The 16745-nt window shown below is 45.5% G+C and overlaps 2 protein-coding genes across 3 annotated transcripts in view; one reads left to right on the top strand and one right to left on the bottom strand.

Annotated features, from left to right (window-relative positions):
• Nucleotides 1-7000, top strand: part of stk3 (serine/threonine kinase 3 (STE20 homolog, yeast)) — a 54681-nt gene extending 47681 nt beyond the window's left edge. The window contains exon 11 of the mRNA XM_049025975.1: nt 3728-7000. Within this exon, the coding sequence (XP_048881932.1) occupies nt 3728-3886 (159 nt within the window). The 3' untranslated portion in view covers nt 3887-7000. The remainder of the gene's footprint in view (nt 1-3727) is intronic.
• Nucleotides 7001-7600: 600 nt separating this feature from the next.
• Nucleotides 7601-10820, bottom strand: LOC125749088 (potassium voltage-gated channel subfamily S member 2-like). Of its 2 annotated transcripts, none has more exons than XM_049025976.1 (2): nt 10378-10820; nt 7601-9898 (listed from the first exon to the last, which is right to left on the bottom strand). In XM_049025976.1, the coding sequence occupies exon 2, from the start codon at nt 9855-9857 to the stop codon at nt 8424-8426; it is 1434 nt and encodes a 477-aa protein (XP_048881933.1). In that variant the 5' UTR covers nt 9858-9898; nt 10378-10820; the 3' UTR covers nt 7601-8423. The 2 variants fall into 2 exon arrangements, with proteins under 2 accessions (XP_048881933.1, XP_048881935.1); XM_049025978.1 differs by having other exon boundaries at nt 7601-9895.
• Between the last annotated feature and the right edge of the window lie 5925 nt (nt 10821-16745).

Below are 16745 nucleotides of genomic sequence, written 5' to 3'. Positions count from 1 at the left end.
TTTGCAGTGAGGTTTATGTTGGACGGCCAGCATCTTCCCCGGCGGCGGCACTGTCTGCAGGGCCTCAGACGCGCAGAGCTGCCGGCTGTGTTAATGGGCCCTGTGGTTGCAGGAGCACCTGCAAATGGCTTCTTTCTTCCCCTGTGTTTATCAACACCAAGAATGCGAAGAACATACTTTTGTTCTTGGCAATAGCAGTCTTGTTAACTTGCCTCCCAAGAACGAATTTAGATGCACAGAATCACGGGATTGTTTTCGTTGGCAAGGATGCTACTGATGCATTGATATTTGAGTCTGGGAAAGAACATCATCTGGAGATTATTATCCATCATGTTGCTGTTCTTGAGTATTAGAACTGTACTTCACACTGTCCGAATAAAGGCCAGCCCTCGATATGTGCCACGATGGACTGACATCCCATCCCAGGTGTGACTTGCCCAAGGTGCTTAGGCTCCCAGCTGCAGGTTATGGACTATGGTACAAAGAGCTGTTCCGCATGGGGGCCTGACAGAATAGCAGAGTCACCTGCTGTGCTGCACACTTTGTGTTTTGCACTTCTGTGCTTCTGTGAGTGTGAGGAAGCCGATTGGCAGAGATGGTCCCTGTACAGGGCATGGATCAGCTGGCCCCTGTGGACCAGAGTCCTTGCAGACAGCAGTAGCCAATGGGTGTGAAGCATATGAAGAAAAAAAGGAATGCACATTTACAATAGTTGTTTAATTACCTCAGACCACTGGAACGGTCAAGTATTTGTGTTTTTTGGAAGGAGAGCGTTGGTGTTTTGGCGCTCTGCTTGTCCTATTGATGTTTTCTACTCCACGGCACTACATCCTAGGTGCCAAATCAATGTCCGCTTTAGTGGCCACAGGAATTCCGAACACTAGGCCGGGGGAATCTACTTCGGAGAGTCAAAATCACATGAACAAGACCGGAGCTGTTAAAGTCAGCCTTCGACCAGCCCCCCCCCCCACATCATCCTCCTTTTCCAGGCATCTCGGGTGCTCTGTGTGACGAATGTAAGCTCTGAGGCTATCAGTCTGTGAACCAGTTGTGCAGATGTGTTACCTGCACTGTCGGTGATGTTGGCATCGTATTTCAGGAAGCTGTCTGCTGGTAATTGGCTTGTAGACTGTGGCCCGAGGCTCATTTTGGGCTGAATGTGCAGTAAGGAATCTACCCTCCGGGATACTGATGGGTCTCTTGAAGTCCTCAGCTTCCCAGAGTCTTCCTGTCTCGCATGGGGATGCTTCTGTTTTTGGGTTAGCTTTCCTTGCGCAGGTCGCATTTATCAGGCTGGAGCTTCTCTACAGTGTCCCCATGAAAAAGTTATGTTTCAAAATCCCTAAGAAGGTAAATGTTGGGTTTTATTGCTGTGTGAGCAGTTCATGTTTAGCTTTTGTTTAAAAGAAAAAAAAGTTTGTTTTTCATTTGTCTGCCTGAAATGAAATGAAAAAATTTTACCCGAAGAAGCTTCTCTTGCTGCATTTCCAAAATATCCTCGCAACGAGAAACATTGACATGTTAATGTATTTATCTCTGTGCTTCTCAGTCCGGTCCTTGGGGACCCACAGACAGTCCATGTTTTTGCTTCCTCTCAGCTCATGGAAGCTGGGAGGGAGCAAAAATGTGGATTGTCTGACAGGGAGCTCAGAGGGATCAAAAACGTGGATCCCGAGGACCGTATTGGGAAACATTGCTATAGATTGAATGTTCAGCCCTGAGTTGCAGTGCTGAGTGAGAGTGTATCCAGTCTTCTGGCCTGGTCTCTGGAAGGCTTTTGGTACCTTCCGGTTGGCTCATAGTCTATGCCAGGTCTTGTCTTGTTTCCTGGCGCTGTGCGTAACATCCTGATGATGGTATGAAGGAGCCAATTAATGAGACCAGCGGGTTTGTTGGTACAATCGCAAGCCTTCTGTCAGTGTGTGCATGTTCACCTTCGGGGGATCAGTGTTGACCATTGTTTATGCTGTTTTAGAAAACAGACGATTTAACAACCAAAATGTAAAAGAAATTAACTGAATGTGCTCTCGGTTAAGAATCAGTGTTGTCTCCTTTACGTCAATCCAAAAAAATCCAATGAAATGTTGACATTTGTACCATATTTTCTATTTTTTTAAAAGGCCCATTTTTCTGTCCTCTGTCAGCTGTGAAGTTCCCTGTTTTTTCCCCCCTTGTTTTGTAAGATTGAGCTTGAACCTGCAAAATAAATTGCCTCTCGTGACAGATATTTCAGAGCTTCCAATTTCTGGGAGTTCAGTGGGTTTGTAGGTGACAAAGCCAGCGATGGTTCTCTGCCTTGGGGCTCGAACTGGGAGGAAACAGGAAAGCAAAATTGGACCCCCCTGTCAGAGGTCCCGTCTTACTCCACCTTGTGCTGCATTTACAGCTTCATCAGGGCAGGAATGATTGCCGTATATGGTGTGAGTGGAATCCTTCGCTGCATTTAATTATATATATATTTTTTGAATCCGTGTGGGAGTCTGGATCACACTTTGGTCGGCCGCTAGCTCTTCCACACGTTTGTCAGGTCTGCATGAACAGCTGATCATGCGTGACGGTGGTTGGTTCACACTCCCGACTCTGTGTGTGTGTGTGTGTGTGTGTGTGTGTGTGTGTGTGTGTGTGTGTGTGTGTGTGTGTGTGTGTGTGTGTGTGTGTGTGTGTGTGTGTGATCCCCGTGTTCATGCGACTATCCGCAGTGCAGTTAGATGAGTTGGTATCTCAAAATCGTCCACAGTGCATGTATGTCCCACAGTGGACTGACATCCTATCCTGAGTGTGACCGCTCCAAGCTCCAGGTAATGGAATATGGGACAAAGACCTTACTAAGCAATTTCTGGAAGGACTCCTATTATTGGGCTCATTACACAACATCTAGGCAGAACTTGGTACGTTCTCATAAGCGTTCATTGTTAACTGACGAAACGCATCGCAGATAACTGTTGCTTCGGTGGCCTAGGTGTTTTTCACGCGTGGGTTCTTCTGTCCTCCTTCCTCCCCTCACACCACCTGCTTCTTGCCGTAGGAGGTGGAGTAGAAGTAAATAAATAAAGGTTCCCCTTTTGCGTTTAGCCTAGCCGTGCAACAGATGGCGATGCTCCTCAAGAATCGGGCAATGTTCACGGGCACCGGCGACGTGCGTCATGTGACCGTTTAGTGTTCGGCGATTTCGATCTGGGCGTATTTCAGAGGGGAATGCGCAGACTTGCTGAGAGAGAAGCCCTCGAACCCGGGTTGCCGGAGTGGTGGTGGCGTGTCTTACTTTCTGCATGATGTCTCCACATACCATCTGCTCGGGGCGGCGGTGTGCCAGCGACTGCCAGCCAGGCCGTCTCGTGTAACCATGGGGAAGAAGCGTCCGTGGCTGACAGCGCAGATGCCCACAGCGGCGGCGGGAGTTGGCCCCCTCCCACCGGCTCGTACCTTTGTCCCAGCGGTCTGGTGGCTGTGAATCGACACGTCCTTCGCCTTTTAGAGATTAAATCTGTCAGACCATCGTTTGGGAAACTCCACGCAAGGAGGCTGCATTAAGCGGGAAATCTGTGAGGAATATTCTGGGAACAGCGGCAGCAGGGAGTCGGGTCATTTTGGTGTGATCGCTAATTTATGTTTAATAAAGAGGTTTTAAAATAATATTTAGAAATTAACCTTGTGAGTGCGGGATGCAAATAGTGTGAATCACACCGTGGTTGACAGAGCTGTGTCTGCTCCCCTTGTGTCTGCGCAGCTGAAGAATCTGAGCTTTGAGGAGCTGCAGATGCGGCTGAGTGCGCTGGACCCCATGATGGAGCGGGAGATTGAGGAGCTGCGGCAGCGATACACGGCTAAGCGGCAGCCCATCCTGGATGCCATGGACGCCAAGAAGCGCCGCCAGCAGAACTTCTGAGGGCCGTCCGGAGGGGGGGAGCCCCTCCCCCCCACACACCAGTACCCCGCGGATCTCTGAAGTCCGATCCCTGGGAGTGAGAGTGACCTGCTACCAGGCCACTCCCATTTATACTGAGCCTCTGTGTAATTATACAAACCACTCCTCTGCTCTGGGATCCCTACCCATCGCATGGGCATGAATGCCTGTGGGTGCCATTTCTTCTTTATCCTGCACCCCCCCCCCCCCCCCCCGGTCCAGGGTCATACTCGTTTTCCCTGTGGAGCTCTTGCCCTTCTCCATCGGTGATCCCAAAGCCCTGTCAAACGGTAGAGGTTGTTTCACACCAGTACCATGCTTATTCCCCTGGGTCCTCCTCGCCCTTTTTTGTCCCTTATGAGGCACACTACCTGACCTAGCTCACCAACACTGCTGCACGCCCTTACAGATTACAGATGTCCCCTTTCAGCACCCCTGAACCCACACATACAATCACTCTGGTTTTAATGCACATGTGGTTTCTCGTTTCCATTGTACAATCTGCCTGTCTGTCACTACCAGCGTTTCTGGGTGATATGAAGCAAAGCTGTTAATAATTATGCTAATATACTATATTTGTTATTTAAGAGAGGGATAGAATATGAAGTGTTTAGGGGGCATTACCCCGTTTTTGTGTTTTCTCTCGTTACCATTAGGTTTGAATTTCCCCCCTCCATCATCTTTCACTGAGGTTTGAATAGATGTGAAAGACTTGGACTCCAGAATGTTTGAAACCAAAGAGATTCTACTGAAGGATGCATGTTACCATGGTGATGCAAGATGGATTGGGTGCCTTAAGAAGGTCTAAAGTTCAGTCTGTGGTCATCAAAAGCACAGCAGGTCAAGGAGCATCGGGTGAAATGTATTTAGGACAGTCCAAGAAACATGCAATATTGAGTTTTGGAAAATATTTGGGGCATTTACTCTGATTGCGATTTCCCAGCGCCCTTTGGGGACCAACTGAAACGTGAAAAAGTAAATATGCTTCCAGCGTGTTTCTGACCATTCAAGGATATTTTTATGTGCTTAATAAACCCTAATTTACATTTGCTAAAAAGCAAGTTTTCTCCAGTACTCATAATGTTACGAATGTCTTGAATATGTTAGCATTTTGTGTTTTGTTCCGAGGCCTGCGAGTGCATCCTTAGCCAGCTCTTTTCTAGAAACTTCCACGTTCCTATGATTTTACCGTCCTTGTTTTTCAGCAGATCCATACTTTGTCTCGTTACTACGCTGAGGAAACCCACATTAGTTACTGAAGGCTGCGTGGTCCTGCACCTTCATATGAGATCCTTCTATATGAAGAAACCTATGTAAAAATGTCAGCTTAACTATTCCTGAAATGTTTGAGCTTGCAGTCTAATGCTTCCCCTGTTTTAACAGCCAACGGTACCAGTACTGAGGATGAAGGCGGAGTTAGTTCTGTCTGAGACGTGATTAGCTTATCATTATAAGCTGGATGCTGAACTGTCAAACAGACTCATCGGGTGCAACCAGATGGAGGCAGGAAGCTGGATTTTGGTCACGAGCTGTTGCCTTCACGTTGCTATATTTAGCGAGACAGTTTAAGGCTGGAAACAAGCAGACTATTGAAAAGCCAGTTTATGGGGAAATAAACTGACACTGAATCTTCCCTGATAGACACGGAGCTGCACTTTATTGAGATTTTTCTTAGCTCAGGGGATAAAGTTCTGCTTTGAAGTTCTCGTATTAAGTTCTTTGTCGATTTATTTTGTAAACTTTTTCTTTTTTAACCAAAGCTTATCATTTTGTGTGTCCTGCAGATGTTTGAGTGTGTTGTGCGTTGTTCAGTCGTTCAGAAACCCAAACAAAACACACTGTTTCTATTTACAGGAAGCATCGTGTCTCTGTTTCCTGGCAGAACCTGCAGTGTTTGGGTCGGGCCGTGAGACGCGCTTAGCAATAAGATGCCGGATTTTAAATGAATGCGCAGTAGGAAGACCTATGGTGTCATCCTAAATGCATCCGAATGGCATCAGCGGTGTCACAGCCGCTTTGCACGGCTGCCTAGCTCTGCACGGCTGCCTAGCTCTGCACGGCTGCCTAGCTCTGCACGGCTGCACTCCACTGGGGTGCCAGCAGTCACATTTAAGGTGCAGCGGTTCCTTCGGCCAAGCAGCCAATCTGGTCACAGAATTTAAATCCTGGTGACATATCGACGAGCTCGTAATGTCAACTGAAATTGGTTTTCCTGTCTTAGAAATAAAGACTTTGTCTGTAAGACCGATTTACATACATAAAGATAGATGATTACTGGCAGGATGGTCCTGGGTAGTTCTCGTGGATTAACATGTTAAAGGAAAGAGTGCTTTAAGTGATCTTTCAGCTTTATGACCCATAGAGTGACATTTAACTGCCCCCCCCCCTTTCATACTTTAAAGGGGATCACAGATCCCTGCTGCAATTATGTCAGCTTCCTGTATATTACCATTGTTAATCTGTTTGTACTTAAACACGGACTTCTGTCTCATTAGGCTTCTAGACATTTTCTCTGTTGGTTGAATCTTGTTAATGCCAAGTTTGTCTGCTATAGTGAAGGTGTAACGTGAATCAGCCGTCAAGCAGGAGAGAACAGAAAGCGTGTTTCTCAGAGGCTATAGCAAAGCCCCCCCCCCATCCTAATTCTCAGAAGCAGTGAAGGTGGAGTTTCTCCATTTGACTTCTGATCAACAGTGGCTCTAAATAAGGTCTTTCTGTCTCAAATTTTTTTTTTGTCAAACATGCCTATGTTGTGATTCCTGGTTACCTGCATTTAAAGATGAAGAAAGTTCAGCCTGAAAATGGTCCCTTTTTCTGGATTCAGCCCATTTAAGATTAAAATGCAAAAGCTAGAAAGCAACACACACACAGCCGTTATTATTTTGAGGTTCTGAGGTGTAGCCAGACTCTGCTCCTCCCCGTGTCAGTTCTGCCGGTTGTAAATAGCTACTTTTGGTTTTTGAAAACTGCCGACTAGATGCACTGACAGGCCGTGGGAATTTTTGGAACAGATTTGTAACCTTGTACTGAACATGCATAACTTATTTTATGAAATGTATTTTCCTACGAAGCACATTAAAACCATAGCTCAGTTGACAGATGTCTCTGTGCCTTTCTTGGTCTTGGGTAGGAAAAGTGTCTCCCGGGACGAGCCATTAGCGGTTGAATTCAGTTCCATTTTGCGATAGATGTTTGGTGGGTGAATTGATGGATTTGATCTCTGCACACATCTCTGGGTTATAGGGTCTCGGTGAAGGATGGACTCTACACGGGCAGTTGAATGAAGCGCTGTTCTAGAGTTGACCAGTAACACCAGTATCCATGCACTTTCAAGTCCTTGCTTGTTTATTTCTTTTCCACCTGCCTGTAGGTTCATCTCCTTAAACTAGTTCATTCATTTCACTTCCTCCATAAGATTAGAGGTTTGTGGGAAAACTGGTGAGTTTGTGCCTCTCTTCCCTAATATATATCAGGTCCAGAAAGTACAAATCCAGATTTGCACTTTGTCAACTAGTTCAGTCCTCTGTGACTGTGACTCTTTATGCTTGGCTAGTTGGTTGAAACAAAATCTTGGCCTGGTTTTGTACTTTCTGAACCTGAACTTTCCACCTCTGCATATACTTACGTTTTTCTTCTGTCCACTTACAGACACTGTCATATGTCTGCCATTCTTTTGCCAATTTACTGCAGCGGCTGTTAAATTATTGAAACATTTCATCTACATTTTAATAGTTATAAAACATGACAAATCACACTCAAAAATATAGTATTTGATACACATACATGCACACACAAACATACATATAACCAGACGTTACGTGTTATTACACAGCAAATTGATAGTGTTAATTCAACACTTTATATTAGTCAGCTTGTTGGTCAGTTAACGCTGCCAATCTGTTTAAAATTTACGACATGTTGTGTAACATTTTCTTTGTGAAAATAAATCGTATTAATCTGTCCAAGGACAGACTTGTTCCATATAGATGTTTTCCCAAAACACTGTAAGTTTTTTTTTTTTATGTCTCAATACAGCATTCAAACATCAAACTCCTTGCCAGGAGAAATGTTTCACAGACACATGGAGGCTTATGTCGAGTGAAAACCCAGAAGGACAAATACTCATGTACACATCAGCACCATGACCTCGAGTCACGGCTGTAATGCCGCATCACTTCCTGTGTAATGGCACACTACTTCCTCTCCACCATGCACTGCGGGGGTGTGAGGTTTTTTTTTAAACTACACCTCTTGGTTACGCTTTGGAGAGTAAAGTTACTGATGCACAGTGGTTCTTGGGAAGCACCGGCAGGACAAGCACATTGGGAAGGCTAACTGTGACTAACACAAACTAACGTGTGATGGTTAATTACCAAACCCGCTAACACTGTACCAGACAACTCTTCATGCAATGCTTTAGCAGTATATAACATTGATGGTAATTATTCGTACATGTTTTCCCTATTCAGAGGCAGAGTAATGTAATTCTGTTTCCCTAGCTTCATTTTATAGGTTCCCTTTAATTTATGGACTCGTTTAGACTGTGTTCACTGGGAGAGCTCCTGCTCATGTTAGATAAGCTCGCCATCAGGGATTTCACCTTGTGCGCGTAATAGTTTCGCAGATTGACCGACGGGACCTCCTTGATCCCCTCGTCGAAATCGCAGCTCCTCATGGCGATCTCCAGTTGCTTCTGTCTTTTGTAGAACTGCGAGAATTTGTTGAATATGAGAGTGATCGGAAGCACGACTACCAAGATGCCGGCCAGGATACAGGCTGACGCGGTCAGCTTTCCCGCTATCGATCCTGGGACCACGTCTCCGTAGCCCACGGTGGTCATGCTCACGGTCGCCCACCACCAGCAGGCGGGGATGGTGGTTAGCCCTTCGTTGTCCTCTTTCTCGATGGTGTAGGCCATAACGGAGAAGAACGAGACTCCCACAGCCAGGTAGAGCAGCAGAAGGCCCACCTCCTTGTAGCTGTTTTTCAGCGTGGCCCCAAGGGACCGCAGTCCCGTGGAATGACGGGCCAGTTTAAGGATTCGGAAGATCCTCATCAGCCTCAGTACCTGGGCGACACGCCCCAGGTTGGCCAGAGCAGGACTGCTCTCCGCCACCATGTTTATGACGAGGGTCAAGTAGAAGGGCATGATCGACACCAGGTCAATGAGGTTCAGCGGGTGCTCGAAGAAATGCAACAGGTCTGGAGCCACCACGAACCGGGCGATCAGTTCAAAGGTGAACCAGCCTATTCCAAAATGCTCTATGGTCTCAAACCGCGGGTCCTCGAGGGGCTGGCCCTCGCTGTCATGCAATGTGAACTCTGTCATGCTGTTCATGCACATGGTGGCGATGGAGCCCAGCACGACCAGAATGGATAAGATGCTGATTATCCGGCTGGCGATGGAGTACCCAGGATTGTCCAACATCAGCCAGATCCTCCGTCTCACACTCCCAAGCGGCTGTTTATCAAACTTAGTGGCGTCGGTGTAAAAGTCTAAAATTTCATCAAAGGAAGAAGCTGTGCTTCCCTCCTCGCTCTTCTCATCCCAGTTTTCTCGACCAGGTTCCATTTTCCTGCAGTGATATGCATTGCTGCAACAAGAGTCGATGAAGAACTCATTGATGCCCCAGTACTCAATTTCTTGACTGAAGGAAAAAATACACAGTTCTGCCATGACGTGAAGCCGACCAGTATTGTAAAAATTCAAGACGTAGGGAAACAGCGCCGGATTTCTGTCGAAGTAAAACTCTTTCTCCATGTCATCGTAATCGTCGCACAATTCTAAAATTGATTCCTTGGACTGGCATCGCAACAAACGAGCCAGTCGCGTCTCCGGGAATCGAGACAGCATATTAGACAGGAGTCTTTTCTTGAATCCTCCGACGTTTATGCGTATCGCATTGTCCTCAAAATGAGACCCGTTCAGCTCCTCTAGACTCTGTCCTGTCATGCTGAGAGTGCGCTATTCAGATTCGAAGGTAACAGGTCCTGCTTAAAAAAAAGACAAAACTGTATTATTGAAATCCTTTGGTTTTGAACAGCAAATAACTGTTTCTAATGTGGTGTATACGTAAATGAAGGCGGACAGTGATATGGATACATGAAATAATGCCCTTTATAAAATTGTTTCATTTTATGCCTCCCTTACCTTGACCAATAATATGCGAAAATAATGCTTCTATGCATTGTTACAAATGACATCGAATAGAATAGAAAGTATTCTTTTAAAATGAATGTCGTTTGTATATAACGATGTTCTCTTTTGTTTATATTTTTGTATGAGTTTTTAATACGCGCTTGTAATACACGGTTTTCCATCCTAAATCTAAAATATAGATTTTAAACGGCTTTGCGATTACAGCGTTTAATATTTGTACTTTAAGCGAATATGAAAAATGTTTAAAAATTAAAGCGTGGATAGTGAAAATGTTGCGCAAGTTGAGGAGGGACACGCCAAAGTGCACACTTACTGAATATAACGATCGTATCACGGTCCTCCTGCATGCAGACAGCCCGCCACCTCCATGGGCTCCCGGGGAACTTGTGGATTCGTCGGGTCGTCTTGTCTCTGACTCCAGGTTATGGTTAAAACGCCCGATGTCCGCGTCGGCTATAAACGCACATGAAGGGGTTTCCCGGCAGCCAACGCGATGCTTGTTTCCAGCCAAGATTTCCCCCGGTGCCCTTTCTGGTTATTACCCTCTCACACCGTCAACCGATATGCGCCATGACCGAAAAGCTAACGTGATCCCCGAGGCTCCGTCACCGGGGGAGTCCCTGGAATCCCGGCCGGGTTTGGGGTGCTGCTGCGCGGTAACACGTACGGTCTTCGGGCGTGAGAGTGGCACCTCCGTGGTGCTGAAAAGGACAGCTCCGACCCAGCAGGCACGAAATACCTCCGCATGGGAGAAGAGGCGTGTGCCATCATCCACCCAAATACGGTGACGGACCATCCCTAATCAAATACAAAGAAAACAGACAACATTAATATTGGACACGCAAAAGATTGAAATGACATATAAATGTGTGTTTTTCACGTTCAACATTACGTTTCTTATTATAATGTTATTTTATAGCTGTGTACCGTGCGCCCTATGGGACAGATTATAATAGCCGTATGTAATTCATTAGGTGGTTGTGCGATCACAGTTCAGTAGCTTTATGCGTCGCGGTAAAGTTGTTTTCTCGGAGCGGATGGCAATAAACATGCTGAACTATGTTTAATTCGTTTACTTGCACCTCGCCTTGGGTACAGTTATGAACACCTTGTATAATGATTGTATAATCTAACCAATGCATTTTTTATTGGCATATACGGGCAGCGTTCGCCCATTGTTAGCTTGGTACCATCCAAACTGTGTGTCTTAGTTTATTCAGTGTTATTTAGATGAAATTGTTGCATTTGCTTTGATACCGTGGCGACGAGCTGTAACCACGATTTACTGGAATGAGCTATAATGACCAACTGGATATGATAATCAAACATTGCAGTTTTTTAACGAAATAAATTTCAACACTCTATTCTTCTGTGATACATCTGTGTTAAACTGTGCCATTGATTGCTAATGAAAATCTAATGCTGAATTTTACGAGTAAATGTGATTTATGGATCTAGACACCAGCTGCTCTGTGGTACATTACATTAAGGAAGGAATGAGTTAACGAATTGTGACTGAGTTTAGGGATCTACTCGTTTTTGTTTTTATTATTAGGATAAACATAATAGGTCTAAATGTTTCATTTTATTTTTAGGCTTGAAACGGCGTTGGTAGGTTGTTGTTTTGCGTAGGATTTGATTCAAAGTGGGGAAAAAAGATAATCTGTAAAAACAGTTGAGTTGGAGCAAATTCCCTCGGGGAGTGAGCCACTGACCTTCACATCACATGGCCCTAACCACTGCATTATCCATTGTCCTGTGTTTTAATAGCCTCAGAGGACAATTGCTGTAATTACACAACAAGGCACCTTTGTAAATCTATTGTGTTTGCTAGCAGGGATAGTATTAGAAATCAATATCTGAGAATTAGCTGCTTGTAGCCCTAAATGCAGGAGCTGTTTGACACTTGGGGCTTGCTGTGCGTTTGCATCCTCACAACACGCCCTGTTACCGACGTGCCGTTATTGATGATCTGCTACAGCATCTTACCAAACTGCCACGGCGTCTCCTGACTGTTCTCCACGGCTGCGGCTGCACCTGTGAATATGTACAAGGCTTAATGTTTCAGCGAAGCCGAGCAAATCTGTCCCGAGTTTAAGATTCATCATAAGAAGACGACGCCGACAGTCCTGGTCAGGAACTGCGAAGCCCTCGCTGAACACCTCACATCAGGCGTATCTGGTAAGCAGGTACCCAGTCAGTACTCTCAGCTACCCAGTCAATACTCTCAGCTACCCAGTCGGTACTCTCAGCTACCCAGTCAATACTCTCAGCTACCCAGTCGGTACTCTCAGCTACTCAGTCGGTACTCTCAGCTACCCAGTCAATACTCTCAGCTACCCAGTTGGTACTCTCAGCTACTCAGTCGGTACTCTCAGCTACCCAGTCAATACTCTCAGCTACCCAGTCGGTACTCTCAGCTACCCAGTCGGTACTCTCAGCTACTCAGTCGGTACTCTCAGCTACCCAGTCGGTACTCTCAGCTACTCAGTCGGTACTCTCAGCTACCCAGTTGGTACTCTCAGCTACCCAGTCGGTACTCTCAGCTACCCAGTCAATACTCTCAGCTACCCAGTCGATACTCTCAGCTACCCAGTCGATACTCTCAGCTACTCAGTCGATACTCTCAGCTACCCAGTCGGTACTCTCAGCTACTCAGTCGGTACTCTCAGCTACCCAGTCAATACTCTCAGCTACCCAGTCAGTACTCTCAGCTACCCAGTCAATACTCTCAGCTACCCAGTTGGTACTCTCAGCTACTCAGTCGGTACTCTCAGCTACCCAGTCAATACTCTCAGCTACCCAGTGGGTACTCTCAGCTACCCAGTCGGTACTCTCAGCTACTCAGTCGGTACTCTCAGCTACCCAGTTGGTACTCTCAGCTACCCAGTCGGTACTCTCAGCTACCCAGTCAATACTCTCAGCTACCCAGTCAGTACTCTCAGCTACCCAGTCAATACTCTCAGCTACCCAGTTGGTACTCTCAGCTACTCAGTCGGTACTCTCAGCTACCCAGTCGGTACTCTCAGCTACCCAGTCGGTACTCTCAGCTACTCAGTCGGTACTCTCAGCTACCCAGTTGGTACTCTCAGCTACCCAGTCGGTACTCTCAGCTACCCAGTCAATACTCTCAGCTACCCAGTCAGTACTCTCAGCTACCCAGTCGATACTCTCAGCTACTCAGTCGATACTCTCAGCTACCCAGTCGGTACTCTCAGCTACTCAGTCGGTACTCTCAGCTACCCAGTCAATACTCTCAGCTACCCAGTCAGTACTCTCAGCTACCCAGTCGATACTCTCAGCTACTCAGTCGATACTCTCAGCTACCCAGTCAGTACTCTCACTAGCACTCCAGTGACAGTCTCCTTGCAGTTAAAGGAGGACACTTTTTTAATATGGCTAACTTTCATTTCACAGAATGAAGAAAATATGCTCGAGATTCATCTGCTATGATTATGAAGGGTGGCGAATGCCGCCTTCGACATCTTGTGACGTGACTGCACCTTTTAATCGTTTTTCTGAAGTTTTGCTCATGTAAATTTGAGATCTGCTTCTAAAGGGATTTTACAACGTAATTAATTTAGCTTATTAGGGTTACAAGGCAGCTGTAGCTATAAGCTTATCGATTCTTGCTATTTAAAGCTTTTTTTTCAGAATTGCTGTGGCTTGTTTTTGTTATTGTGATATATCTTTCCTTAAATACTAGGCTATTCATAATTATTTGCTGCTAGCCGATCTGCGGATATTGACATCAGATTTTTTTTTATTGTGAGCTATTGTGTCCCTTTACCTTGCAATATTAAATATGATAAATTCTAATGATTATAATGTGTCAGTGGTGTGTGTGTGGTGTGCATCCATTTTGGTTAGTCATCTCAAGTTAGTCACACGTCCGGTTTTTTGATACTAATTTATTTACCTCTCTCTCATGTCCAGGCATCGTCAGCTGTAAATTGCGCTGATCTAATGCTTGTCACCCGGCCTAAGAGCTCGGCACCCTGCCTGAGTTTCAGCTTCGTTCCTTCTGCATTGAAATACCCCTTACAGTTTTTATGGCGCCTCCTTCAACCCCATTGTATCTGAAACCAGCCACATGTTAAGCTTCTCTTTTCCAGCCCGATATCTGCAGCATGTGCTCCTCGCAGTGCTAATCATGCATGATTAAGCAGCAATGATGGCATCTACATTTACTTTTGTAAGTTGAACTGATACGGGGTTTAAGATGCTGATCTCTTTCCTTATTTTTTTGGTGCAGTGCCAGTGTTTTTGTTTGATTGTGTGCTTGGTTTATCCGCAGCCTTCAGGAGGACACATTACGCAGTGTTTCTTCATTAAATTTACTCTCCCCTGTCTTGTGACCAGCTTTGACGCCAGTGGGATAATGTACCTTACAGTGATTCATCTGGAATTTTGTTAAGCTTGTCATCAGCTTGGATAGCAGACGCCATCCCTGTTCCTGATGTCTATTCTGGAATGGCAACTTTCATTTCTGGAAATTGGCTCCTACGTTCCCGGTTGCAGAATGAATCGAAAATTGCTTGGAATCAAACTGCTCAATATTTTAAAACAATTTTCATGTGGAAATTATTGCAACATGTTAAATACGGTAGTCGCAATTCTTTGCCTGCATAGTTGTGGAATGGGTAGTTTCCAGTGGTTCGGGAATGCTGGTTAAAGGAAATCTCTGCCCTGTGCTTTGTGCTTCCCGGGGAGGAGAGACAGAGACTTACGTAATGGATCATATTCTTCAAGGGGGAGTTCATAACCCAATGTCATAAATCCAGCTGTTAAACCAGGCTCTCTGAGGGACTATTGATCAGGGAGGATATTAAATGCACTGTGCGCTGGGACCATCGATACGGAAAATGTTGGACACACCCTTAAGCCAGGGGGAGCGTGAACGCTGTACAGCCCTACCGAGTTCCGGTGCTTTAACGGCGTGATGTATTTCTGTACCTAAGGTATTTATCCCTGAACTTTTGTTATAAATGATGTATTTGAAAACTCAACAGGGGGGGTCATAGATCTAAGTCAAAGCCTCTTTTGCTCCTTAACTCAGTTTCCAAAAGCACGGTTTAGAAGATTCAGGGTGTTTGAAATAATGCAGATTTAGATACCAAAGTAAGGAGTCAAACTCAGGATGGAAGTACCATTCCTGAACAAGCGGGAGAACACATCAAGCTCTCTTTTTAATTGCCTCCCATCTCCTCGAGTAATTTCACTCGACTTGCCCTTTTTGCCCGTGATCGCGTCTCCTGCCAAAAGGTTTGGACTGGCGGCTAGGTCCCTGTTCGGCAGCTCATTAGGTGTGAGATGAGAGACCTCTAGGACCCGACCACTTCCAGGATGGGTGTCTTTGCACACTCGCCAGGCCCCAGGTGTGGGCACAGACAAGGTGATTTCTAAGCACAAACATGGATGTCTGAAAGGAGGCTACATCCATCAGATTTAATGACTGACATCAGGTCGTCATCCCCCAGCCCACAGTCACAGGAGTTCAGGCCCAATGTGAGCTATGACTGGGCCGTTGGACGTCAGACCGGCAGATATATGAATGCTGTTCTTGAAAGGTCATCATACATGGAGAAGCTGCTGATCGCTCACATGATGCAGGTCCGTGGGATGCTAACCCTGAATACAAACTCATGCACGTCACCAGAATTTTTCTGTGAAACAAGAGTCAAGGATAGGTGTCAGTGAGAAAAGCGAGGAATAAATCTGAAGCTATCGAATAAAATGGGGACTTTGAGCACTTCTCATCACCGACACCCTGCACTGGGTAAGTGGCCATGGGATTGCGTCACATATCCCGGCTTGGAGGTTCAAATTCTGCCTCTGTTCTGTGGATGTAGAGTCGACTCTTTCTCCCACTGTCCAAAGACATGCTGTCAGGGTAATTGGCATCTCTAAACTGCCCGTAGTATATATAGGCTGTATGATGGGCTGCCATTCTGCCCAGGTACTGTGTGCCTTGGACAGGCTCCTGGCGCACAAACTGCATGCAGATGATTATATATTAATCTGCAAGAATTTAATGTCATAGTTCTTCGCCCGTCCAATGGACACCTGGAAGAACTTAGATAAAAATACAGATTCATCTTTGCACAGACAAAGCACTATTTCACAAGCTGCTGACAGGCAGAATCACAGTGTATCTGTTTCTATACAGATAGAGTTCCGTTCTCTTTATGTTTTAACCTTATAGCCAATCATAACATATTGATAAAAGTACCAATCATAAAGCTCCCTCTTGACTGTTGCTGTTTTTCCGTAACTGACCACCAGATGGCGATGTCAAAATGTTGTTTATTGTCTTCCAAACCTAAGAACTGTATTTTGCTTTGCGGATGTCACAACTGTCGGATGATTTTATTTTTCAAACAGTTCAAATCATGTCTTTGCTGAAACGTTTCACTTCAAACCTATTCCAACTTATACATTTATGTTTTAAGCACCAAGTTATACGTGAACATTACTTACAGTATGAGCACTCTTGGTTTTATTAATGATAATTAATATCTTGATCTCTATCTTGCCCTCGCTGAAATGTGCTTCCCGCTTTTGCTGCTTATCTTAGTGTCCTACCGGCTGCCTCCTTACATCTTTATTCCTTTTGTCCTCCATGCCTTTCAACAGATGCTACAGCACTTAGACAACACAATGCTTCAATTATGAGGAACC

Source organism: Brienomyrus brachyistius, chromosome 9, assembly GCF_023856365.1.
Source record: "Brienomyrus brachyistius isolate T26 chromosome 9, BBRACH_0.4, whole genome shotgun sequence".
NCBI classification, from domain to species: domain Eukaryota; kingdom Metazoa; phylum Chordata; class Actinopteri; order Osteoglossiformes; family Mormyridae; genus Brienomyrus; species Brienomyrus brachyistius.
Note: the sequence above shows the minus strand (reverse complement) of the source record. Positions and strands in the feature narration are given on the sequence as shown.